This window comes from Carettochelys insculpta, chromosome 6, assembly GCF_033958435.1.
Source record: "Carettochelys insculpta isolate YL-2023 chromosome 6, ASM3395843v1, whole genome shotgun sequence".
Lineage (NCBI taxonomy): Eukaryota > Metazoa > Chordata > Testudines > Carettochelyidae > Carettochelys > Carettochelys insculpta.
The window spans coordinates 28906413-28933773 of NC_134142.1; the positions used below are offsets into that span (position 1 = coordinate 28906413).

At 46.4% G+C, this 27361-nt stretch overlaps 1 protein-coding gene across 1 annotated transcript in view; it reads left to right on the plus strand.

Annotated features, from left to right (window-relative positions):
* SYNE3 (spectrin repeat containing nuclear envelope family member 3) overlaps positions 1-27361 on the plus strand; it is a 120331-nt gene that overhangs the window by 38444 nt on the left and 54526 nt on the right. The window contains exons 2-11 of the mRNA XM_074996562.1: positions 582-739; positions 6024-6196; positions 7235-7544; positions 11913-12074; positions 12884-13228; positions 21046-21182; positions 23878-24052; positions 25285-25467; positions 25740-25883; positions 26475-26609. Of these exons, the coding sequence (XP_074852663.1) occupies positions 582-739; positions 6024-6196; positions 7235-7544; positions 11913-12074; positions 12884-13228; positions 21046-21182; positions 23878-24052; positions 25285-25467; positions 25740-25883; positions 26475-26609 (1922 nt within the window). The remainder of the gene's footprint in view (positions 1-581; positions 740-6023; positions 6197-7234; positions 7545-11912; positions 12075-12883; positions 13229-21045; positions 21183-23877; positions 24053-25284; positions 25468-25739; positions 25884-26474; positions 26610-27361) is intronic.

Sequence of the window (27361 nt, forward strand, 5' to 3'; positions counted from 1 at the left end):
AATTGAGCTTAGAGAGGGGCATGTTGATGGACGAGTTTATAATCCTTCTGCCTGTGCTGTGAAAGTACAGAGGATGTGAGGGTCAAGGGTGTCCAGTCTGGTATGTATCACAAGCACCAAATTAACCTACGTTGATTTTAAAATAAATGCATCAGCGGGGGAGCTGAGTTAGTCTGTATCTTTAAAAACAGCAAGCAGTCCTGTGGCAACATACAGAGCAACAGATATTTTGGAGCATAAGCTTTCATGAGCAAAGACTATCTGACGAAAATAAATGCAGTGACTCTTATCCTTGTGAATGACTGCACAAATCACAGAGCTTAAAGGAGTGCCCCAACTTCGTCTTATGCCCTTGTATGCTGTCATTGTAGAAACTGATTTTCAGCTTTTACTCCGTAGTTACCTGTGCTGAGTCTCACATAGAGATTTAGGACTCCTGTGCATTGGGGTTTTTAGACTGTTAATCAAAAAGACATCTGTAAAGAAGTCATTTCCATCTCTTCCTGCTCCTGAAGACTGTGAGAGATTTTCTTCAGAAGATAATTGTTTGTTTTTAAATCCTCATTTCTTTATCCTTTCAGTTTCCCCTAATGCAATGACTCAGCAGCCCCAGGATGAATTTGATGCAAGCATGGAGAATGCACAAGCCTGGATGAAAGCCATCCAGGAGAGACTGCGGATCAATGACAACACCAAGGGACCTCGGTCTGCCCTGGAAGCCAGGCTGAGAGAGACTGAGGTAGGGGAAGATTGGTGTTCCTTTTGAGACACCTATTCGTAAATTGCATTGGCACTGCAAGGACTGCCAGGAGTCATGGAGTGGTCGCACTTAGGAGATGATCAGGGTGGTTGGGATAGGGCCTGAAAAATAGCCTCACTGACTGTAATGTTGGTTCCATTTGGACAGGATCTCTTCAGCCTTCTCACCAGCTTCTTCTTTTGCAAACCACTTACTGCTGCCATAAGAAAAGGGAATAGAATGTGGGTCTGTTCAACGAAAGCTCACCTAATAAATTATTTTGTTAGTCTTTAAAGTGCTACTTGACTGCTTTTTTGTTTTGGAATAGAATGTGTGTAGGATAGGGGGTGCATCCTGCTATTAGATTAGATGCATCCACCCTCTTCAAGTATTTGGAAGACTATAGCCATCATGACATACCAAACAGGTCTCAGCTGTTGCACTCAAAGCTCATTCACTTGGGTGTGTTAAATTGGAAGTTTAGTTTCTTTTTGCAGTAACAAGATGGGTGTGCAACCACCTAATGCTGTTCAGGAAATGATGCTACCAGATAGGACCAGTAGGCCATCCCATCCCATGTCCTGTTTCTTACAGAGGACGTTGCCAGTGTTACCCCAGAATTTGATAATACCACATTCAACAATATTGTATGTTCAGCCACTGCCATCGGAAAACCAAACGTCCCATAGCTAGGAAAATCTTATGCCTTTGTGAGGCAAGGTCACACTGCTGCATACTTGCAGTTTTTTAATCAGAACAAAGGGTTGGGACAGAAAGATAACAAGAATGGAAGAGTGAATGAATAGTGATCTGGGTTTTAAGTGCCCCCGACACATAGTTGTGACTAGAAACGTTTTGATGAGATTAGGGCAATTGGTGTCACTGTGGATTGTGAGTTTTGTTTGAAGTTAGTTATAAAAGACTAGGTGAAAGAATGTGCTTTGAAGCAGCCCAAAGATGCTTTCTTTGGACAAAAATCTTACAGATAAGCTCCCCACCAGCTAGCTGGAAGGCAGAACCCCCTGGGAAGCTGGGCACTGATTCCACAAAACCATTTAACTGTAAGTAATTATACTTGTTCTGAAATACTCCTAGCTCTGCTGTAACTGTGGGTGTGTATGTGTGTGTTGTGCTTGCACACTTGAGATCTAACAAGAAAAAAGGTAATTTTAGATGAAAGCAGTCCTGGCTTGTATCAGTTATTTGTCAAGTGGATGAGCTGTGCCCCCCATGGATTTATTCCTGACGCCACCTGGAGAGAGACTGTTAAGTTACCACTGTTTTTGGTTCTGAGACAACCTGGGTAATACCAGATACTACTGAGGAAGTAATGGAATCCCAAGGATAGACAGCTGGAGAATAATCTGTCTGTTAGGCAAGTTTCTTCCTAAAACCTGTCTATAGCCCTCATCCTTGTAACTGAACTGTGAGTCTGCACATGACATAGGTCCACAGATCATGTAGCAGATGAATTATGCCTTGTGTGTTTAAAAAATTTCTTCCTGCCTGGTCAAAATGTGTGCTAGCTTGAAAAGTTATAGTTTAAATAGTATTCCCTTTTATCCATGTTAAAGGTGGTGCCTTTCAGTTTCATTCACTGTCCGTGATTCTTGCACACTAGCTATGTCTACACTACAAAGTTTTGTCGACAGAAGAGGCCTTCTGTCAACAAAACTAGGAAGAGTCCACACTACAAATGCGTTCTGTCGAGAATCTGTCGACAGAACAAAACCTTTATCCCGGCAGAGTTATGTCTTGAAAATTTGAGGCATAGCACTTCTGCAGACTGATTCTGTAGACAGAAAAATAGTGTAGATGCTCCAGGGAGCTCTCTGTCGTTAGAGAGGGCTTCCAGTTCACCGGACTGCCCTGTTTGCAGAGGTTCCAGTTGGCTGTTCTGCCAACAGAAGGTTGGGCACTCTGGCCACTCTTCATCGACAGAGGGCGTTGACACGGGGAGCCTCTATTAGCTGTGGATGTGTTCTGTAGACAGAGGTTCTGTTGGCAAAACTCTGTCAACAGTAACTTCTGTAGACAGAACTTTGTAGTGTAGATCCAGCTACTGAGAAAACTGTCTGTTCCTAGGTACCCTGTCTGTACCATTCATTCATTATGGGCAGCGGAAGGTTGAAACTAATTTCACTGCATCTTCCCTTCAGCACCCCTAGGCTCCATGTTGGACTATAGCGCTGATACCTAAGTGTTCCACCATGCTTGTAAGGGGCTTAGCCTTCTGGCTGAGCCATGGGCCGGCTGGTCCTTTCAGGCTTTCAATGAACAGAAGAGTGAACACAAATGGAGTGTGCCACAGATGTTGTAAGGTTCACTCTTCAGCTCTTAAGCTGTGGCACCAACAAGGCTCCTAGGCTAATATGGAAGAACAGTCCTAGTACAAGTGGACCAGCAGAGGATAGTTCCATGTGTCAGGGCACGGCTGTTGGATCTCAGTCATCCAAGGCAATCCCACAAGATCTTCACCAGTTGTTCTGTGTTTTACCTTTTAAAAATCCTCAGCACCTCTCACAGGTGTGGCAGGCAGGGCCAGCAGAGCCCACAATAGCTCATTAGCCCTGTGTTCCCCAGTGTGGGGTCTGTATGCCCTGTCACACTAGCTTTGTTTCTGTACCTCTCTCATATTTCCCTGTAATAGGCTTGTGCTCTAAAGGAAACAGCCTTCTCTGTTTCTCTTCAGGCCAACCGCTGTTTGTGCCTCTAGTCATGTTTTACCCCCCTATTTTGAACCTCATCTGTTTTTTTTTTTCAGAAGGGATGACAGACACTGAAAATGACACCCCTGGTGTGTGGTTTATGTGATGGCATTCCAGTATTTTCAGGACCATTTTCTCAAATGTGATTCATTGTGAGTTGAAGCATGCACCAGGATTAGCATAGAGGCTGCTTCTACACTCTCACTCTTCCGTCAGAGATGCCATGGTAATGAGGCAATTTGAAGCAGGCTAATAGGTCGGTAGCATGAGTATTCAGCGCCTCATTAGCGTAATGGCAGCCATGCTAATTTCAAAGTGCAGACTTAGAATGGCAGATTGACAGTGTTGATGGCGGCAGCTTTGAAATAATTGCCCCAGTTCGACATTCTCTTACCTCCCACAGAACTAGATTGAAGTAAGGGAATGTTGAAGAGGGGCTCTTGTCTCAAAGCTGCCCCCCTCTTCACTGTCAATCTGCAATTTGAAGTCTGCACTTCGGAATTTGCGTGGCCGCCATTGTGCTAATGAGGTGCTGAATATGCATTTTAGTTCCTCATTAACCTGCTTCAAATTCCCTCATTACCATGCCCCCTCCAATGAGAGAGTGAGAGTGTAGAAGCAGCCAGAGACTTATCCGTGAGCTGGTGGTGAGCGGCAGACTTGCATAGCAGTCACAAAGGCTGGAAGTTCATCTTTCGTTTCGGTTTATGGATTTGTTTCTGCGTTCAGATGAGGTCAGCCCTCACCTTTCGTATAAGGAATGTTGATACCCACAACATCATAAAAGTATGATGAGAATTCAGGAGTCAGTGGAGATACACACATCTCATAAAGCTGGAAGGGACGTTGGGAGGTCATCAAGTCCCATCCCCTGTCCTCTCAGCAGGACCAAGCACCATCCCCTGTTTTGTTTAATCTAATTCCCCCAGATCCCTACATGGCCTCTTCAAGGATTGAGCTCATAACCCTGAGTTTAGCAGGCAAGTGCTCAAACCACTGAGGTATCACCAGAGAGATGGCTGATTTTAGGGGTTCTGTTGACATTACAGATCACAAGGATGAAGATTGTGCAGTTTCTGTCGATCTTGCCTGGGCTGTTCTAAAGCCTGTTGCCTTTGTTGGGGTTGAAACAGAGTCATAACACATAGCAAGTCCTTGTTAACAGTAGCTTGTTCAATCTGGGTGTTGGAAATATATCATTATTATTAAACAAAAAGCAAGTGCCTCATGTTTAGTTCTGCCTTTCTTTCCCATCTCCTCCTCTGTCACCCAGCTAATGTCTCCTTCTGGCTTGCTCATTTTTTCTCCCATTGGCTGTTTTGAAGTAAAAGTATCCATTCCAAATGCGTCTTTCCTGGTTGGCTTGCATATATTCAGTCTTCCTCCCTATGATTTATTTTCTATTAGTTTGGTAATAAAAATGCCAGCCAAAGAAAGCAGTCAATAAAAAAATGCCAGCTCCTTACCTCTGCTTTCTCAATCAATCCTGGGCTCATTCGCTTTCAGGTCACTTCAAGCAGGAACAAGATCTGAAGTGTGGGCTAAGTATTTTGGGTTTGACTCTTTCTGTTGTTTGCTGGATGTGGTTTATATTGTCTCCTGTGTTGTTTTGGGTTGTTTTCACAGGCAAATGATCAAATTATATATATATGGGTAATGGACAGATCACTTAGGCCTACATTTTCAGAAGTGTCCTCAGATTTTGAGTGTCCTGACTTTTTTCTTTTGGCACCCCTCCCCCCAGCTTGAGAGAGAGAGTGTGTGTGTGTGTGTGTGGTGTCGCAGAACTGTGCAGAGAAGTCTAGTGTTCTGTTTGATAGTAGCCAGGTGGTACTGGAAGCTTGCCAACATTACTGGGACAGGGTAAAAATGGTGTGTGGTGTGGTGTGGTTGTACTAGGGGTGAGGTTTGTCCTTGGGTGGAAGAGTAGAAGATACATAGTGTTAGATGGTTTAACTTCCTTTCCCGTGCTTGTAGGTTTTGCGTTAGGTGTACACGTTTGTGCTGGAGCCTGAACTGATACACAATATGTTTTTGTGTAGAAACAGATTTTCACAGCAGAGATGTAATTTCCTATTATGTCTTCTGTGATTGTCTACAAACTGTTTTTTTTTTTGTGCAGATCCCATGGTGTGTTCTGGTGCATTGTACCATACACGTTTTGCTCAGTGTTTCCTGTGAATAGTGTCTCCTCTGCACCTATTCCAAGAAACTGCATTAGACATCATGTGATTATGAAGCACAATAGATCTGTAGCAGTAGTGGAGACACTGGTGATGCTACAGGCAAGTCTATAGAAGTTAAGAGGAACAAAACCAACAGATTCTGTAGAAATTACTGTAAAAACCCACAGAAGCTAACAGAGAATGGTCTACTTCTATCAGGGGTGTTATCTGCTAAATAAATCCTGTAAGATAATTGGAAAAAAACAACCTGTAGAAAAGTTCTTACTTCTGTTCACTTTTGTAGGCGTTTTCCAGCAGGGATGTAATGATTTCCAAAATGAAGTTCAAACTCAATAGTTGCACTGACAGACACTCTCTTTTTAATGCTTTTGCTTTTGTGTTTTCTAATAGAAAATTTGTGCATTGGAGCCAGAAGGTCGGTTGAAAATGGATTTGGTCCTGATGAAAGCAGATGCCCTTCTTCGCTGCATCAGTGAGGAGGAAAAGCATGAGGTACTATCCAAACTGAAAGGCATTAAAGCCATGTGGGAAGAAACAGCCATCTACATCACTCATTGCCACAGGTAGGACACATTGCCGTTTCTACAAAGGCTATGTCTGGATTACAGCGATTTGTTGACAGAAGTTGTTGTTGGAAGATATCAAACTGCCAAGCTAACTGCAAGAGCGATCCGCTCTGTCCGCAGGCAGCGGCCAGACTGCCCGGCCGCTCTATCAGCAAAATGGCCAACCAGAGGCATAACAGACAGAGCTGCCTGGTGTCCTGGAAGCCCTGTCTGTCGACAGAATACCCTCCTTTGAATGTCCAGACCTGCTTTATATTGACAGAGGCATTATGCTTTGTGGCTCTCAACAGAAGTGCTGTGTTCTGTCAATTTACTGTCGACAGAATGCCTTGGGGATCTGGACTCTCCCCATGTTTCATCACAAAACACCAGTTCTGTGACAAAAACCCTCCACTGTAGACATAAGCAAAAACTGTATTTGACATATTGAATCAGACTGCGGCTTGTCCAGTGCTCTTGGGTAATAGTAGTATGGAGATATACCTATCTCACAGAGCTGGAAGGGACCTTCAGAGGTAATCAAGTCCAGTCCCCTGCCCTTACAGCAGGACCTATCATCATCTTTTTTAATATGGTTTCCCCAAATGGCCCCTTCAAGGAATATGCTCACAACCCTGTATTTATCAGGCCAGTGCTCAAACCACTGAGCTATCCTTCCTCCCAATGCTGCTTTCTTCCCTGTTCTGGATAGTTTTAGTTTTGAGGGGAAAGAATAGCACTCACTGGGTTCCCATGCCTGTGCTGGAAAGAAGCCGAGAGCAGGTGGAGCCTTGCTCTGTATCTACCCACAGTATACCAATCCAATGACCTGAGAAGTATTCTTTGCCAGGCACAGTGCTAGGCATGGGGTACTTCTTCCTGCAGAAGGGGGCAGAGCTGGGAAATGGATTGTGACAGGGAAGTCAGTGAAGCTAAGCTGATTTACCCTGGCTAGTTCTTTAGTGCCAACAATTTTTTATAGCATGTTGAATGCCCCACCCTCTCCACTGGTCCTGGGAGACCCTTGCTTACTTTGCTTTTCACTTTCCCCAACAGCCGTATCGAGTGGGTATGGCTGCACTGGAGTGAATACTTGAAAGCCCAGGATGAGTTTTACGCCTGGATTCATAACATGAAGGTTACCTTGGAGCCTGACATAGAGCTGCAGCTCGGTTTAAAGGAGAAGCAGTGGCAGCTGAGCCACTCCCAGGTTCTGCTGAATGATGTCCTAAATCAGTCAGTCCTGCTGGAAAGGCTGCTGGAGGAAGCAGCCTCCTTGTTTAACAGGATTGGTGACCCAAGTGTCGACGAGGATGTCCAGAAGAAGATGAAGGTGCAATATGAAGAAGTAAAGGCAGAAGCTCAGGTAAAAAACAGCTGTAAAAGGGAGGAGGATTTAGGATGCTCACCATTTACTTTCCAGTCTTAAGTATGATATGAGAGTTAGGATTCACCAAGTGTGGTATATGGGGAAAGACTGTATCTATCAGTGGTTTTTTTTGTGCTAGTATGGGGTTCCCCAGCAGCCCGATGGAAGGGAGCCAGCTGAGTACCAGCTCCTCTTCTTGTACAAAAAAACCCACTGGTATCAGTGGTGCGAATTAAAAGGGTATGATGTGTACAACAATCCCAAAGCAAATGCTTCCGTGCCTTTTGGTGAGCGAGAGATTGCAGTTTGATTTTGATGCAAAGTAATCCATCCAAGCTGATGAAGAAGCATCCCAACTCTGCACCCACATTAGAGGCTATAACACAGATCTCAGAAATGGTACACAATTCGTGCTTTCCCAACACACAGCGTAGGCAGCGAACACTAATCACTAAAAGACATTCAGAGATGTGAATTTAATTGACGGTATGCACCTGCCTTCGATCCCAGAGCTGCAGTGCTCATTAGACAGGAGGATGAACAGCAGCATAATTCAACTTGTTACATCAGTGACTCACTGACAGCTAGTTTGGGTGAAGGTTTGAGATGAGACCACACCCTTCACTGCCACAGCTGGTGGGAAACATCTGGCTATGTGACAGGGTCTTGCCTTTGGTGGGCAGGAAAGATTTACTTGTAGGAATGTTCAAGACTCCAGAGCACTGAGAGTGCGTCAAGGACCTACCTACAGTATATCCATCCACCTTTATGTCAGTGGCTTTGAATTTGCCTTAGGACAGAACAGGGATTCCAGCAACCAGTAATTGACTAATCCAAACAGCCTGTGTTAATAAAACTGAGCCTCATTATATGGGCTGTGTCGCCTGCCTGTACAAGTGTGACACCTGCTCTTCCTCCCCACTTCTCTGCTCAGGCCTAGGAGTGCATGGTCATGGACACTCATTGGTGGACACTCTCATTCCAGGAACTCAGTATCCAAGGACCCACTGAGTCATGTTGGAGGGGCAGTGTGGGGAAGTTCTAGTTCTATGGTAAACAGAAGCTTGAAGTCTCCAGGGCTGGACTCTTTCGTGAGCATGAACTTGAGTTTCTTTTCATTTAAAATACTAAAAAATTATAAACCTCTTATTCTGTGCCTGTGCCTGCTAAAGTGGCACTTTCTAGTGATAAATAGAACTAAAGAACTGTTTAATCAGTCAAGTTAGAGAGTAAATACATTCATTAATTTTTTTTTTTGGCAATTAAACTCCTGGGGTTATAATTATATCGGATTTCCATTTAAATATTTAGTGACTCCTTTTGAACAAAGATTTGTCCTTGATCCATGAATTGCTAATATTTGTGTTATTCAGTTTGATATACGGATGAGCCAGTTCCCTCAAATTATGTCGATACAGAGAGCTTGAGTTAGATTTCTTAGGTTAGTTTTACGTTAGCCTAGATTAACATTGATTATTGCTGCTATGAGATTAAAATAGGCCCAGTATATTTAGATAAAATGTGTGCTCATGTGTCCAGCTAAGAGAAGGCAGCTGAAGCTGCTACAGATGCAATCTTGGGCCAAAAAAGAAAGTCCAGTTGAACATCTCTTTGGAGGCTCTGACTTGAAGGATGGTGGAAAACATCAGTTTTTGTGATTGAAATAAATGAGGGAGTCACTGGCTAATTCCAAGATTAGAGGAAGCCTGGGCGTCTTTCCAAGAAGGAACCTTGCTACCGCTCACAATGAGAGGGAGGGCTGAATGAGAGAGTGCCAGTAATCTGAGGATTTTTCTCAGCCCTTCTCATGATGGGAGGCCAGGCTCTGTGTAAGTTGCAAATGACAGCTGAATTCCATAGCTGGCTAGGAGAGGCAGCTTGCTGGTACTTGTAGATTTCATGAGTGTTCAAGAAGCTTTATTTTATATCTTGTGCAGTTGTCAGTTTCTGTCATAAGCTGAGCAAATGGACTCTTATTTCTCAGATGGTTCAACTATAAGGTTACTTCTTCAGTATTTTCTTGAGGTCACAGAATATTCTTATCACTCCCAAGTTGAAGATTATATTCATGAGAAATTTTTTAATTGCAGCATTTTTACACACAGAAGTACTTCCCGGCTCCCCTCCTCACTTCCCTTCCACCCTCCAAAAAGTTGTTGGTATTAACCACGGACATGATCTAAATATAAATGAACACAGAGGACATCTTGCCTTTCTTGTTTAGCTAGGACATTAGTGATATATGAAGTTTCAACACTAATTCGATCTAGGCTGGTGCAAAACAAAAATGTTTCAGTTCACATTGGTTCTCTTAAATAGAACTGACAGGTTCTTGGCTCAGTCCTTCATTCTACTGACAGACAATACCCTGTAATTTGGGGGGAAAGAATGGCAGATGGTGGCTTCAAGTCAAGTCATTTATATGCCTTCTGGGATGCTTTAGGGGCTGAAGCAACCTCTAACAAAACTTTGGGTGCCCTGTGAGCTACTCTGAGTTCCAGCATCCTCTGCAGAGCGCCCTGTGGCTGCAGCACAACCCAAAATGACAAAAGTGGCACTGTACAGCTCTGCTCTAAGAAGTCTCTTCTGCTTCCAGCCCCACAACTGCCCTCAGGCGTCTCCTGAACCAGTACTTGCAGGAGTCATGTCCCGCACCAGGAAAACTCTCCCTCAGTTGTTTGCAGGCTCCTTGCAGCCCCTGCTTGCTTCACACTAGACCTGGGTTCTGACTCAGGTTTGTGCCCAAACCCCACTTCTGTCCACACACACCTCAGTCTGACTTGGTGCAGCAAGCACTTAGAATTGGGTTCTAGAATCCTGCTAGGGGAGTGGGTCAAAGCCTGAATCCAGCTGTGACTCAAGTCCAAGCCCTGTCATTTTGCAGTATGGACCCAAATCATGCTGCAGGCCTGAGTTAGGTCTGTGTAGTGCTGGATGGACATGTTAGCACAGCTGTGAGCAATTGTAAAGCAAGGTTTACAGTGCAGTGTGGAACACTCACACTCTGATTTGGAAACATTATGTTTACTACCCGGGCTCCTAAAGACCTGGGCTTAGTGTGCAGTGTGGACATACCTGTGGAGGACAGAGAAGGGGGCAGACCTTCCTGCTTTACCTCTTGTTGCACCAAAAGCGCGTCCTGTACACGAAACCAAAACCTGCATCTCTTCTTCACAATGTCATCTCTTTAGTGTGCATCACCTTGCAACTTGCTTGGGATCTGTTATTTTCTAGTCAGTACAATATCCCTCCCTGTGCCACATCGTGGCTGGTTGATGTTCTCTGATTATTCGGTTGCCCTTGCAGAAGGTATGGGTTAATTCTTCTTTTGTGTTGCATTTTAGTAAAAGGAAGAGTTAGGCTATTTCTCTGTGTAAGATGTGCATCTCCTCCTTAATCGACCTTTGTAATTTTACTGTAAGATGCTTGAGTACATTTTTACTGTAATTCTATGTATCAGTCAGATTTCAGTCTTGCTACTTGGTAGATTTGACAACTTGCACATTCTGGTTCAGTGCATTTATGTCTCATTCATACAAAATCCTCAGCTAGTGCAAATCAAACAGCCTTAGGAGAGTCCATTGAGCTCTACTCATTGACACCAACCAGGAATCTGACCCATTTTGTGCAAGACTTGATTTGAGATTTGTGACCCTGAACATTAGACTGGGCCAGGCCCAGATCACGTGCTTCCCTACAATGTTCCCTAGTCTGCAAGTCAAAATCAGCAGAAGGCCCATTTGAACAGAGTTTTCAATATTGCACATGAATGAAATTAGAATTTTGTCTTCTGACTGCAAAGACTACTGCTGTGGGGCAGATTCTGCAATCCAGTGCAGCTGCTTTGCACTGCACCACTGGCAGTTATCCCAGCATAAGTGTGATCCTTTGGTGGTTGGAACTGATACACAGGCTCATGCATCTCTTTGCCTCCCAGCTGCTGACATGTCTGGAGGAGAGATGACATGGCCACGCTGCTCCTAGACCATCTTATCTTCAGGCTGCTGGGGCTGTTTTTAGAGAACACAGGATATAGGAGCTCTCAGACTACTCCAGCTTGATGCAGGAGACTGCACAGAACAGCTCCAGCATCCAGGGAGAGAAGACAAGTTTTGAGTCACCATTCCCCAAAGACCTGCTCTCTGTGTAGATCAGCCATATCTCAGGATTCAGTCCCGTGCCTGGTCTTTTATTCTCTGAATAAATGCTGAGATGCTATAGCACAGCCAAGATGGGAGAAAGCTTTACATATGCTCTAGAAGAGATGCAAATTTCTGAAAAGGCCGAGTGAAATGGGGTAGCAATAAAACCTAGAACAAGGCAGATAAGATGTGTGCTCACCATTCTGGATGTTTCTTTTTACAGTGCAGAGTGAAATTGCTTGAGAAGATAACAAAAGAACATGAGCAATACCAGACCAATGTCAACCGATTTCAGTTGTGGCTCAGTGGCGTGACTGAAAGATTGAACAGCTGCATCGGAGAAACAACAAAGTTACCAGCAGACAATGGGCTAAAGACATTGCAGGTTCTTTATGATACAGTTCTGCAAGGCGGGGAGCGAGCAGAAATACATTCTTCTCACCCTAATCCATTCTTATTTATGTTCCCTAAACCATACAGATGTTTAACAGAATATTGTATTAAACAGAGATACATTTAAAACAAACTCTGGTATAGTGACTAAAGAAGAAGATTTTGACACAGAAAGGTGGCACACTGGACCGGGAATTGTCCTACATGTCCTCTCTGGACGCCATTAATATACCGTTGCCCACTTTCACAGTTTTATCATGAGACTCGTGCTATATGACACGTTTCTTAAAGCTCCAGTTCCCAGAGTTATGATTACAGGAGACTCTGAGCTTTCATTAAAAAAAAAGAGAGAGAGGAAGAAAGATCTCTGTTTCTAGCCTTCCTGGTTACAGAGAGAAATATATAATCATGGTCCTATTATAACACAGAGGTTCAGAGGTCAAAAGGTGAATAAAAACAACCCAGAGCTTTATTTTTATTTTATTTTTTTAAATCTCATGATTGGCTGAAATTGGTGACAATAAGAATGGTCATATTGGGTCAGACCAAAGATCCATTTAGCCCAATATCCCACCTTCTGTCTTTGGCCAATGCCAGCTACCTGAGAGGGAATGAACAGAATAGATAATCGTCAAGTAATCCATCCCCTGTTGCAAGCAGGGGCTTGGGACACCGTCCCAACCTGTGCCCATCTTCATCAATAACCAGTGATAGACGCATCCTCCAAGAACTTGTCTAATTCTTTTATGAACCCTGTTCTAATCCCCAATTTAATCCTTTCTGATTCTCTTCTTTCTATAGAACATTGCCAAGGATGTTAAGAGTGGTGAAAAAAAATTGAAATGCCTTGAGGTTCAGTCTGCTGGGGTGATCCAGAACACCTCTCCACTGGGAGCTGGGAAGATGAAGGATGAGTTGGAGGAGTTGAGGAAAGCCTTGGAGAAATTGAAGCTAGTATGTGATGAGGAAGAGGAGAGACTACATAAGATCCTTAAGTCAGAAAGTGCCTATCAGTCCCAAACCAGACAGTTAGAGGCAGAGGTTCAGGAATTCAGACGAATGCTACAAAGACTAGAAGATAACCTGGAGTCAGGAACAAAGCCAAAGAGTGAAGAGGAGTTAGTAGCTCTGTGGAGAAAATACATTGTAAGTTGTTAAATATGTCTGAAAACAAGTGAGAAATTTATCAAACATGTGACAAAGTTGAAGATACATGATCATACTTGATCACACAGATATTAGTTATATCACAACACACCACAGGAAAGGGCTCAGACACCATGCGTCTGAGGTTGATATAAGAATATACGTGAAACTGAATATGGAAAAATATGAATGAGGAGAAAAGAGCCCAACAATTCCACAATCTCTGCCATCCATTGTTCTCAGATTCTCCTTAGATATAGCAAACAATGTTTGTTCTTCTTCGAGTGTCCCCGTGGGTGCTCCACATTAGGTGTCGGGCTCGCCCGGCGCCGCAGATCGGATCTTCCAAGCAGTTTCTGCCGGACCGCGCATGCGCCGGTGCGCGCCGCTCCCCCGCGCGCTCCCGGCCATGTGCGCGATCCGGTCCCCGCCAGTTCCTCTTAACCGCCGTCGGCTGCAGACGGAATCCAACTAGGCTAAGGCCAAGTAGTGTATTCAACGGCTTTATCTGTTTTTTCTTAAAGTTTTTTCAGGCACTTAGGCTACTATAAGCTAGCCGTTTGTTATTTTGTAAAAAAAAAAAAAAAAAAAAAAAACAACAACGAACAAGCTAGGAGAGGGACAGCTCAGCCAGTCCCAGTAACAAGCGCCGGAGGCCAGGAGCTAGGGCTATCAGCCCTCCGGCTAAGGCAGACCATCGGACGGGGAAAACGGCACAAAGAAGGTGCTAAGTACCCACTTAAAAACACAAAGACTCACCAACAATGTCCTCTTCAGGCTTTTAAAAAAAAAAAAAAATGCTGCTTCTTGACAAGGCCCTCCAGCCAGAAGTGCCGGAGCGGCCGCAGCAGGAGGGACCCTCCGGGGCCCTTAAAAGGAAAGCTGCCTCCCTCAGCCCATCAGCGCAGAAACGGAGGAAAGTATCTCCAGCCCGATCCCTGCCGGCAGCAACAGCGAGCGGGACGGGAGGAGCAAGCAGCCCCCAGCCGCAGCAACAGCTGATCGGCGGCGGCACGGAGAGCCACGTGGAAGCGGCTCAGCCTCCAATACTCAGCCAGCCGCCCCGCACCGCAGGCAGGGCGGCGGCTAAGCAAACGCCGGTACTGGCGGCACCGCAGGCAGCGGCACCGACCCCCGGGGAACCGGCGGTGCAGAGCGCGCAGGCACGCAGCCTGCCGGCACCGGAGGACACCGCACATGCGGCATCGCCCTCGAGCGTGCCGAGCTCGGTGCAGACGGGGCCGGAATCCCCTGTATGCTCCCCAGCCCGATCCCTGCCGGCAGCAACAGCGAGCGGGACGGGAGGAGCGAGCAGCCCCCAGCCGCAGCAACAGCTGATCGGCGGCGGCACGGAGAGCCACGTGGAAGCAGCTCAGCCTCCGATAATCAGCCAGCCGCCCCGCACCGCAGGCAGGGCGGCGGCTAAACAAGCGCTGGTACCAGCGGCACCGCAGGCAGCGGCAGCGGCACCGACCCCTGGGGAACCGGCGGTGCAGAGCGCGCAGGCACGTAGCCTGCCGGCACTGGAGGACACCGCACGTGCGGCACCGCCCTTGAGCGTGCCGAGCTCGGTGCGGACGCCGGAATGCCCTGTATGCCCCCCAGCCCGATCCCTGCCGGCAGCAACAACGAGCGGGACGGGAGGAGCGAGCAGCCCCCAGCCGCAGCAACAGCTGATCGGAGGCGGCACGGAGAGCCATGTGCAAGCGGCTCACCCTTCGATAATCAGCCAGCCGCCCCGCACCGCAGGCAGGGCGGCGGCTAAACAAGCGCCGGTACCACCTACCCCCGGAAAACCGGCGGTGCAGAGCGCGCAGGCACGCAGCCTGCCGGCACCGAAGGACACCGCACATGCGGCACCGACTTCGAGTGTGCCGAGCTCGGTGCGGACGTGGCCGGGATCCCCTGTATGTCAGGGGCGGAGTTACCTCCTCAAGGGAGGGGGAAGACTGCACACAAGAGGAGGCATTGCAGCCCCTCTCCGCACAGGGCTGTGTAGTTGCTTTCTCACAGCCCTCCGCTATGTTGCAGACTCCAACTAGAAGGCAGGGGTCCCCCCCCTCCTTGGCCTACCCGGAGCCCCCTTCTCCATTTCTGCAACCAGCCTCACCCTGGCTGGGACCACCTCCACCCTTCCTGGGATTTGAACCGCTGGACTATTAGGCAAAGTCGCTCTCTCCAGGGTCTCGACGGTCTCCCTCCCCCAGACGCAAAGGGTATGCACCAAGGGAGTGGTCTAGGTCACCTTCCCAAGACCAGTGCTTATACTGCCGTGGTCGCCCCTACCACGCAGGGCATAGACACCATCGGCAATCTACTAGGGAAAGATCCCTACGAACGATCTCGTACCCCCAAGGGCAATTGTGACCGGGGACAGAGACTTAAGCATCTCAGGGGGGACTGGTTATGGAACCCCGAGATTTTTCCTCGCACACCTCTAGTGAGAGGGTGTACCATCATCAGCAGGAACCGGAAGGGTCCAGAAAGACGTACCCCAGCGGTTCCTCGCTTTCCTCCCCGGATGAGGCTACGGCCCCGGGGGGCGTCCATCCTCCGGACGATCTCAAACAGTTCCAAGAGCTGTTTTACGAGGGTGGCCTTCACGCAAGGCTTCCAGACAGCAAAGGTGCAAGAGCAACACCATAAGCTCCTCAAAAATCTGAGACCTCCGGCCTCCTCCAAAATAGCAATACCGCCGATGACGCAATCTTGGAGCCTGCCACTATGATATGGCAGACTCCTGCGACTATTCCGCCTGTCCACAAAAGAGCGAAAAAAAAAAAAAAAAAAAAAAATACTTCGTGCCCACGAAGGGCATGGAGTTCCTGTTCAGCCACCCACAACCAAATTCTTTGGTGGCGGAGTCGTCGCAACGTGGGGGAATAAACAAACATGCCAAAAAGCTAGAGCTGTTGGGCAGAAAGGTCTACTCCTCCTCCACGCTACTGTTGCCAATGGCAAATTACGCAGCGCATCTAGCGAACCATAATTTCAACAACCACATTAGGTTGACCTCCCTCATGGACTCGCTTCCAGAGGGCACGAAACCAGTGCTCAAGGCCATCATCCGACCATTTTATAACCAGTGGCAAAGGATCACCGCAGACACATGGGTGCTGGAGATCATAGCCACGGGGTACGCCATCCCCTCCCAGTTGCTCCCACCGCCATGACCTCCACCCGGGGCCCCACCTCCAGGAGACCTCCCATGTAGCGAGGCTCAAGCAGGAGGTAGACCATCTCATGCTCGTAGGGGCAGTGGAAAGAGTGCCGGAGCAACTGCAAGGGAGAGGGTTCTACTCGAGGTACTTCCTCACGGGGAGGTCCATCTTAGATTTTCGAGGCCTCACCGGTACCTGCGCAAGCAACGTTTTCGGATGATCACAAACGCCTCCATCCTTACGGCACTAGACGATGGAGATTGGTTCGCAGCCCTCGACTTACAAGGTCCTACCGTTTGGGCTCTCCTCAGCCCCCAGAGTCTTCACCAAGACCTTGGCAGTGGTGTCAGCCTACCTGCACAGACAGGGGGTATTTATATTCCAGTATCTGAATGACTGCCTACTCAAAGGGGCCTCAAAGGAGGAGGTACTACGCATAATATGTGTCACAGCAGGCACGTTCTCTTCGCTCGGCCTGCTTATCAATCTGACAAAATCAAAGACAGACCCCACACAGGACATAGAGTTCGTAGGGGCACGCATAAATTCTATTACAGCGAGGGCGTATCTACCAGAGACTCGCTTTCGGGCCATCGGCTCCCTCGCGCAAGGCTTCACCTTCAGCCCTATGGTGCCGGTTCTGACGTGCTTACAGCCGCTGGGCCACATGGCAGCAGCAACGTTTCGTACAACAGAACGCCAGGTTACACATGCGCAGCATGCAGCATTGGCTGGCGAGCGTATACAAACCGGCAGCACACACTGTTCACAGGATGGCGTCGCCCACAACGGAGGTGCGCAAATCCCTGCAATGGTGGGTAAACCCAGAGAACCTGCTAACAAGGGTACCCTTCCACCAACCACACGTATTGGTTTTTCTTACTACAGATGCCCCCCTCATAGGGTGGGGAGCACACATGGGCGAAGAGGTGACGCAAGGGCTGTGGTCCTCTATGGAGCAGTCACTGCACACAAATATACTGGAGCTCAAAGCAGTGTTCAACGCCTGCAGACACTTTCGAGACCAACTGAAAGGCAAGGTAGTCGGGATCAGTACAGACGATACCTCCACCATGTTTTTATATAAATCGGCAAGGAGGAGCTCGGTCCCGTGCCTTATGTGTAGAAGCAGTCCGGTTGTGGAACTGCTGCATCGCCAACAATGTAACCTTGAAAGCCTCGTACTTACCAGGCGCTCGCAATGTGAAGGCAGACCAGCTGAGCAGGCGTTTCGCACTCACGCACGAGTGGCAGATCCGTCCCGATCTGCTGCAACCGATTTTTCCACGCGTGGGGTTTTTCCCCAGATAGACCCTGTTTGCTACTCAGCACAACAAGAAGTGCCCACGATTCTGCTCCAGGGCAGGACTGGGACGGGGGTCCCTGAGGGATGCCTTCGCGATCTCATGGAGGGGCCCCCTGCTTTACGCTTTCCCTCCCACAGTGCTCATCCACAAAGTGTTGCAGAAAGCCAGGAGGGAAGGAACCTGAATGATCCCGATAGTCCCAACGTGGGACCGACAGCAATGGTTCCCCCTATTCCTGCGCATGTCGGACCGGCCACTGAGGTCCCCTCCGGTGGCGCGGGATCTGCTCACGCAAGCCCAGGGGTCCATAGTGCATCCGCACCCCCAAAGCCTGCGACTACAAACGTGGTTAATCCATGGCTCAGCTCCCTAGAGAGCACATGTACGGAGGAAGTGCAGCAAGTCCTAGAAAGTAGCAGGAGGACTTCCACCAGGAAGACCTTCAAGCAGAAATGGACTCGCTTTACGGCATGGTGTTCTACCAAACAGCTAGCCCCCTTTCGGTGCCTATGGCTGTGATATTAGAGTATTTACTGGACCTCAAGAGAGGAGGACTCTCGCTATCCTCGTTTCAGGTCCACCTGGCCGCTATTTTGGTGTTCAGACACGAAGAGGAAGGGCACACGGTGTTCGCCCATCCCATGGTTACCAGGTTCTTCAAAGGGCTGGTAAGCCTATACCCCCCTCAGAAACCGCTTCCACCTCTGTGGAACTCGGACCTGGTGCTTAATGCGAAAAGGGGACCACCGTTTGAGCCTTTGGCCACGGTTTCCCTCCGCCTCCTTATGATGAAGACGACCTTTCTTCTCGCAATCACGTCAGCTCGCAGGGTGAGCGAGCTTGAGGCAGTTATGGCAACGCCGCCCTGCGCTGTTTTTCCAAGGAGGCGGTAACCATACGGCTGCATCCAGCCTTTGTTCCTAAAGTTTCTTTCTGAGTTTCATACTAACGAACCTATTGTTTACCCTTGTTTATCCAAAGCCTCATAACTCTAACAAAGAGGTGCGCCTACACCTCCTGGACGTGAGCAGGCGCTAGCTTTCTATATGGACAGGACCAAGTCCTTCCGGAGAACGGATAGGCTCCTAGTCTCTATCGCTCCCAAATCAAAAGGAGAATGTCTCTCTTCGCAGAGAATCTCTAAGCACATCGTATCTTGCATAAAAATGTGCTACAAACTCAAAAAGACTCCTTTACTGGCCACGCCCAGGGCTCATTCCACTAGGGCGGTGGCAGCATCAACAGTCTTTTTTCAAGGGCGTTGCGCTAAAAGACATTTGCAGAGTGGCGACCTGGTCATCCTGTGACACCTTCGCCAAACATTACGCCCTTCACAGGGTATTCCAAGAGGATACCCGTCTCTTGGCAGCGGTCCTCTCGGGGACAAGCTGCACATAATCCGATTACCCACCTCCTATCTTGGGTTACTGCTGGGTAGTCACCTAATGTGGAGCACCCACGGGGACACTCGAAGAAGAAAGAAAGGTTACTCACCGTAGTAACGGTGGTTCTTCGAGATGTGTCCCCGTGGGTGCTCCACTACCCGCCCATCCTCCCCGCTCCGGATCTCTGTTTAGTGTTTTGCAGGAGCATCCGAGGCGGTTGGTCAAGGAACTGGCGGGGACCGGATCGCGCACATGGCCGGGAGCGCGCGGGGGAGCGGCGCGCACCGGCGCATGCGCGGTCCGGCAGAAACTGCTTGGAAGATCCGATCTGCGGCGCCGGGCGAGCCCGACACCTAATGTGGAGCACCCACGGGGACACATCTCGAAGAACCACCGTTACTACGGTGAGTAACCTTTCTTTTCTGCTTATATGGTGTTAGGTCTTACTCTGCAAGTAGTCCTAATAAAATAAACTGTACTGCTGGTTGTGTTCACTCACACTTGTAAGTTCAGGTTTCTAGTTGTAGAATGCCATGGTGAAAAAAATCAAACTTCTCTAACCATCAGATGACATAAGAGGGTATTTTTTGCAGAGTATTTAAAATCACACATCATTAACTTCCTCTTAACAGCTATCACGTGACTGTATATGTTTTCATTTTTATTATTTTCAAGATTGTACATGGAGCATTCGGCAAGTACAATGCAAAGAGTGGGGAAAAAGAAGTTGGAAGTATTATTCACGAAATCCAAAGTGTTTCAATCTACCCCTTTTTGTTCCCTTTTCCGTGCACATCCCTATAACCATATTGTATTCTTGTAACTGGTTGGTGAAGAGCTGTTGTTAGTGCAAATAGGTTTGATTGCAATTGTACCAGAAGTCCTGCTCACCTTGGCTACGTCTACACGTGCACCCAACTTCGAAATAGCTTATTTCGATGTTGCGACATCGAAATAGGCTATTTCGATGAATAACGTCTACACGTCCTCCAGGGCTGGCAACGTCGATGTTCAACTTCGACGTTGCTCAGCCCAACATCGAAATAGGCACAACGAGGGAACGTCTACACGGCAAAGTAGCACACATCGAAATAAGGGAGCCAGGCACAGCTGCAGACAGGGTCACGGGGCGGACTCAACAGCAAGCCGCTCCCTTAAAGGGCCCCTCCCAGACACACTTTCATTAAACAGTGCAAGATACACAGAGCCAACAACTAGTTGCAGACCCTGTATATGCAGCACGGACCCCCAGCTGCAGCAGCAGCAGCCAGAAGCCCTGGGCTAAGGGCTGCTGCCCACGGTGACCACAGAGCCCCGCACGGGCTGGAGAGAGAGTATCTCTCAACCCCCCAGCTGATGGCCGCCATGGAGGACCCCGCTATTTCGATGTTGCGGGACGCGGATCGTCTACACGTCCCTACTTCGATGTTGAACGTCGAAGTAGGGCGCTATTCCCATCCGCTCATGGGGATAGCGACTTCGACGTCTCGCCGCCTAACGTCGATTTCAACTTCGAAATAGCGCCCAACACGTGTAGACGTGACGGGCGCTATTTCGAAGTTACTGCCGCTACTTCGAAGTAGCGTGCACGTGTAGACGCAGCCCTTAAGTCACCCAATCAGACAACAGAAATTAGGCCATGAGACTTTGTCAGCCAGTCACACTGTTCAAATATGTATTCTGCATATAAAACACAGAGTACTTGTTATGAACAGTTTACAAAACACCCAAAGGCACAAAGGTGTTTTTAAAAATTAGTCGCTCAACTATAACAAACATCGTAGAAATACATGAAATTCTTGATAGGTTCGTGGACAGTTTAAGAAAAGAAAAATGGCCAAATCTGACACATCAATGGCATGCAACTAATAGTTTGACCATTTCTGGATTCAGTGTAGTCTATACAGTTCATGTTCCAGGTTTTGTGCTCCTAACACAAACTGCTCATTATTTTTATGATTAAGGCAACAAGAGCTGCACTGGGAGCGGAAGAATCAAAGGTTGAGAGGCTGAAGGCTCAGCTTAAGGAGTTGTTTCAGTTTTCACAGAATACACAACCACTTTCTGATGGTGTTTTAGCTGCAATACGGGACTATCAAAGGTATGTATCGGTGGGGAATGCAAGGGAGGGGGCTAGCGGTTTGACATAAATCTTCACTGGGGAGTGAATGGCTCAGAGGATCAGCAAGGCCTCTGGAGTAGGGATGTTAAAATGGTTAGTTGCTTAAACGATAATGCGGAACTGATTAACTGTTTTAACCTAGGTTCCACTGGCCAGCTCAACATCCAGTCCTGTTGCAGTTGCAGCTGTGTGTTGTGGCCCAGCATGTCTGGCTGCTGCCAGAGTTAACTGGCAATGGCCATTTCACCGATAGGCTTATTCCTTATCACCAGAATGCTTAGTAGTTAAGTGCTTAGCATCCCTCTGTGGAGAAAGTTGGTGCTTCAGACTGACCTGGGGTGTCAGAGTGACAAAGGGTTTGTTTTTCCCTTTTTACTGATGATCATCCCATGCCATTAACCCTGCTGCCTTGGGACCAGTTTCTGGAACTTTGTCTCACGGGAGAAATCCCAGAGGAGCTCTGCTCCCAGTTAGGTACCAAAATAAATGGTCAGATTTTCAGGAGAGCTCCGCACATTGGGTGCTAGCTTCCTTTGACAGTGAGATGTGTTGCAATGGAAACTGCTGGGTGCTGAATAGCTTCTCAGATCCAGTCTACATTCTGAGCACTGGAAAGTCCTTAAGCCTGCATCCATTGACCTGAGTAGGAATTTTGTCTCTGAACCTAAGTGGAAACAAGAACAGGTATTTACATGTTACGATACGAAAGGAACCTGATCTTTGTGGTTTTTCTGACATAAGGTGAAGGTTTGATTGTCTGCACGGGATATTCTCAGCCTCCTTAATGGTTTGGAACATGAATTCTTTATCTGCTGCTCTCTTGCTGTACTGCGTGTAGGCTGGATGAAATATTTGCTTTGACTGTTTGTTTTAACCTTGGAGAATCGGTATTTTTACATTTTGCTTGCTAAAACTAAAAATCAGGGTAGGAGCAGTAGTTGTAAGTGGTATGGCTGAAATACTGCAGAGAGCACATGGCCTTTTTCTGGGAGGTTTGTTTTGATGAATCATTCCCCTCCCGGTTCTCTGGCAGGGCTTATTCCACCTTCTCCTGACTACGTATCTGTCATTTCCTGATTCCATTTTCGGATTGGAAACATTGCAAATCTAGCCTCTCCCTGTGCTTTAGAACTTCCGCTTCCAGGCTGGCTGGAATCAGGAAGTTGAGAGGCTGCAGTTAGCAAACTTCAATAAAGGATCAGTCTGGGAGGGGAAAAAGAAGGTCAGTTTATTTTCTTTTTATCTAAACTGGTTTTTCCTATCCCGAGATAGGACTATGCTAGCAAATGGGAAAGGATTGGAGGACTAAAATTGATCTAGAGAGCAATCCATTCAAACTTTTTAAAAGTGAGACAAACTGGGATTTTTTTTCTCTAATGAAGAGCAAATATAGGAGACTTCAGCATGCCTCTGTTCAGAAATCAGGTTGACAACTTTTCCCCCAAAGCCTCCTGTTCAGCTGGGTGTGACAAAGTCACAGGGTGCAGCTGACAGAGGCTGTGTGGAGTGGATGACAAAGGAAATAACAATAAAGATTTCTGTCTGAGGATTTCAGGGCCCTCAGGAAGCTATGTTCATTGCAAACACTCCAGTGACATGTAACTAACTAGTATTAACTCCATTTCACAGTGGGGAAATAGATGCAGAAAATGAAATTAGCCAAGATTACACTGGAAGTCTGTGGCATCACTAGGAGCCAAACTCCAGTCTCTTTATTCTCAGTTCTGTGTCTTAACAGGACAAATGGGTCCTTTTATGCATAAACATAGATCAAACGTAACAGAGAGAAAGCTGTGCTAGTCTATATAGCTGTTCCTGCTTCAAAATCCAATGGTATGGAAGGCCAGGAAAGCATAGGGAAGTAGGAGGTAGCCACAGGGGGTCTGCCACTGGGAAGGAAACTACATAAGTTACTCTCATACCTCTCCCCCTCCACCCCTGCTGTTTAGGACCAGCCTTCATACGTAGAGTCTGGATGTTTAAGAAATATATTAGTCTAATGAGTGTTTGCTATTTGTGTATTCCACTGATTTTACTTGACGCACACAGATGAGTCTAAGAAGTTTAAGAAATTTTGAATGAAAGACAGGGAAAAATTACGTATGTCCTCTTTGTTCCAGGCAATTTCGGGTCATTAAGCGTTTACTTTTTATGTGCAAAGGTCTTCTTAAATTGAAAAATGGACCAAAATTCCCTTTTAACCTATTTATATATAAATGTTTAAAGGGGATGCAGATACATGCTAACTTCCTAAAATGTATATGCATGATTCATTTCCTCTGTCCACAAACCATTTTGTTCCTTTGATCTTACTGGATGGATAATACAAAAAACACCAAATTGAGCACAATGCGATTGTTTGTTTGGCACTGGTGCTGCCAGGCCAGATTTCCTCTAGTACATTTCCACTGATTTCAATGCAGTTGCAGCAGAGAGAAATGTGCCCCTCCATTTCTAAGGAAGGGTTGTTGGACATGTGACTGGCAGAGACAACTGCCTTGTAAAGTGTGGACAAAGCCAGGAGCAGTGGAGTACACAAGGAGAAAACTGAAGTTCTTTGTCTTGTGTGGAGCAGGCACATAAGGACTCTGCTATTTTGTCTCCCCCATGAATTGCACATTTAGCTTAAGATTTCACTTTCATCATCCTCTCCATTGTCTGCTTTTTCTTGCAGGGTCAAGGGGAAGACATTTAAAATGAACACGGAGACTGAAAGTGAGCTCAGGCAGCATTTCCAAAGTCCACTGCGAGAGTTCCAGCTGTGGAAGCCGTCAGCACAGAGACTTCTGGACTCCACTGCAAATGTTGCTGAGCCCTCACTGACTCATGCGTTCTTACTTCAGATTGAGGTAGAGAGTTAGGAAGCCACCCTGAGGATGGTTTCCAGTTGCTGTAGGAAATAAGACACTGCTGAAGCTCAGGCTAATACCTTAGCTAACTGTAACAAAATCACATCATTCTGAGCATTCCATTTAGTGAGCTGGAGTTGCCAGTTGTATAAGGAATGTTACGTCAGAGCTAAGTGCTGTTGTGAGCATTAGTGCCTTTGGCAGTAACCTAGAATCCAGCTGGGTAGGAAATTGGAGGACTCAGTTAATATTTTCATAACCATAGAGTTGAGTGATTAAGATGCATAATTGCTGCACTCACTTATGAGTTGAGTAGGGATAGTGACACCCTGGCTTCTTGGATCTCTGAAATAAATGTTTAGATAAACAGGGATCAAACTGAACCATAACTCTGAAAAGACAGATGCATGTCAGGTGCCATGTGGTTCACTAGGCTTTCTTAAATATATGGAGATATACATCTCATAGAACTGGAAGGAACCTCAAGAGGTCGTTGAATCCAGTCTCCTGTCGTCTTGGAAGTACCAAGCACCATTTCCCCTCCCCTTTAAAAAAAATTCTATTTGCACCAGATTCCTAGATGGTCCCCTCAAGGGTCGAGCTCATAACCCTGAGTTTAGCAGGCTGATGCTCAAACCACTGAGCTCTCCCTCCCCACATGCAGGATAGCAAAGCATCTGCCGAATTAGAGGAAAGAAGCAGTCCGATATACTTAGAAGAAATGTGAGCAGAGGTTTCTCCTTCCTGATGCAGTTTGTGGTATAGGGAACTACATTAGTTGCTCTCATACCTGGAGCCTGGATGTTTAAGAAATGTATTAACCTTATACCATGACTGGAGTAGGCACACAGAGCCCTGCACTATTGCCCACTGCTTTCTTCTTATAATAATGTAGACAACAGGTCCCAGCAAGCAGTGCTTCACCTTGATGAGAGCAGTCAAATCGCATGCTGAACTGTTGGGCCTCTTCTCCCTGTTGGGGTTGAAGATGATTGCAGTCGGAGCCATTTATTTAAAAAAAAAATAGTTGCTGTTGTTGAGATTCTGGCAAATTGCAGATTAGGCTTTCTGCTGGGCACACTATCAGCACCTTGTAGTTATACCAGGTATGGTCAGGATAACTTTGCCTTTCAGCCGTGGCATTGCTGTTTTTCTGAGCGCTTACCATCTCATCTTTCATCCACTCATGTAGCCCTTGGTGTTGTTATTTCACTAGAATTGTTCTCTTGTAGGCATGTCTGGCTGAAAGCTCCCAGTTCAAGGAGCAGTTTGTCATGTTACAGCTGAAGAAGGATTTGCTAAGCAATATCTTTGGTGAAGAGAGAGCAAAGGCTCTCCTGGCAGAAGTAACTGATGCTGCAAAGGAGAGGGAGATTCTACACAAAAGTCTGCTGCAAAGGAAAAGCAGACTGCAGGTGAGCAAGTCACATTAAGTTCACAACAAGCTCTATTTACTGTTTAATATCCATGCCAAAGATTGTGATTAATCTTTTATTAATCCAGTTTTCTGTAAATAAATTCCCTACCACTAAACAACTATGACTGATGTATTCTGTAGATTAATAAACAGTTACTAAAACATGGATTATTGTGCAGAGCAGCTGCTTATTTGCTCAGTGTCAAATGGACCCTGACAAAATAATACAGCTGGGGTTATATCGAGGGTTCTTTTTCTCTTTCTACCTAGAGTTTGGTAACTCAGCATAAAGACTTTGATGCAGCCTTTGTGCCTCTGCGGAAGATGTTATCTGCTATCAGCGCCAAAGTAGATCTAGAGAATGAACCACAATCTGACATTGTAGGTAAAGAAACACGACTCCAGAGACTACAGGTGTGTTACAATGATTGTTAGCTATGCCATTTGCATGTTGATTGTGCTCACCTTGGCAGATAGCCTGACTGGTTTATTTTCCTTCTAGGCAAAATGCATACTTTATTAATGTCAGAAGTACTGGGGGGAGGAAGATCTTTTTTCCTAAAATAAAATTATATAGCCCAGTTCTGATCTCTCAGCGATGAGAACTGGGATTAGGAACTGGGATTTTTCATGCTCCTGAGTGATATAAAGAAATTTTATAGTGTGGACCTGGATTCAGTGACAGCAAAATCAAACCCTTTAATTGCTGCTATTTGCATGCTATTGCACCATTGTGGTGTATTGTCCTATTAGCAGCAAGCATGTTATCACTTGGCTTCTTTTTAATCCACTGCTATTGTATCCAAATGCCTTGTGGTTTCTTTTGGAAATTTTCAGTTCTAGGCATCAAAAAATGAATTTGTTTAAAATTAGTTATTTTTCTGTAATACCTCTCATGCTGTGAAATAGGACCAATTGCAGAAGAAATGTTTGTACCTGTCTTGTAGGGCCAGGTCCTCTTCAGTACTTAGATAGTCAATGTACACTATTTTTCTTCCTTTACAGATGCTGCAAGAAGAGTTGGCAGAGTTTATAGTTCAAATGGAAGAGCTGGAGAGTCTAGTTCAATCGAATCCCACCCACAGATATAAAATGAACCAGCTTGCATCTGACTATCAGATGCTGAAGAGATCTCTAGAGGTAAAGCAGCAGCTTCAGAAATGATCCTTTCACATTATCATACTATCTGCTTTCAACTGCTGACATTTTCTGAGTAGAAGGCAAAGGCTAAGTTGCCATGGCCTTGGTAATGCTTTAAAGGTTCCCCATTTTTTTCTCTTCGAATCTTCCCCACCCTATACTATGGCCGTCCTCCTACCAACAGAGACCACATGTAGGTTGTGAACCAGTATAAATATTTTTACTTGTATAGTTTATAAAGGTACAACCCCCCAGAGTAGATGCAGTTGAATTAGACTGCTCTAAAACACCTTTATACCACTGTACTTCTCTTCTTGTTTTGGAATAATAGTCTCAGTAGGGTAGCTCTTAGTCTGTAGCTTCACAAATAATAAGCAGTCATGTAGCACCTTAAAGACTAACAAATTTATTAGGTAATTATCTGTCGTGGGTAAGATCCGCTACCTCAGATTATTGGAGTAGATAATTAGAATCCAGGGTTTAGGTAGTGGGGGGTTAGGGAGGAAGACTCCCGTTCTGAGTCTCCATTGTATAGCATGAGATTTCCGCCCCCTTTGGACTGAATCCATTTCTCAGTGTCTAGATCTTGTTGGCTCATGCAGTGTTCATTGCCTAGGGGATTTAGCACTGGCTCCTATGGAAGATTTATCATAAAAGCTAAAATTAATGACCAAAGGACCAAAGCCTCTGCAGTTACATCAAAGACTCATGTGACCTGCAGTATTTTGTTGTTTATAAAGACATCTATAAAA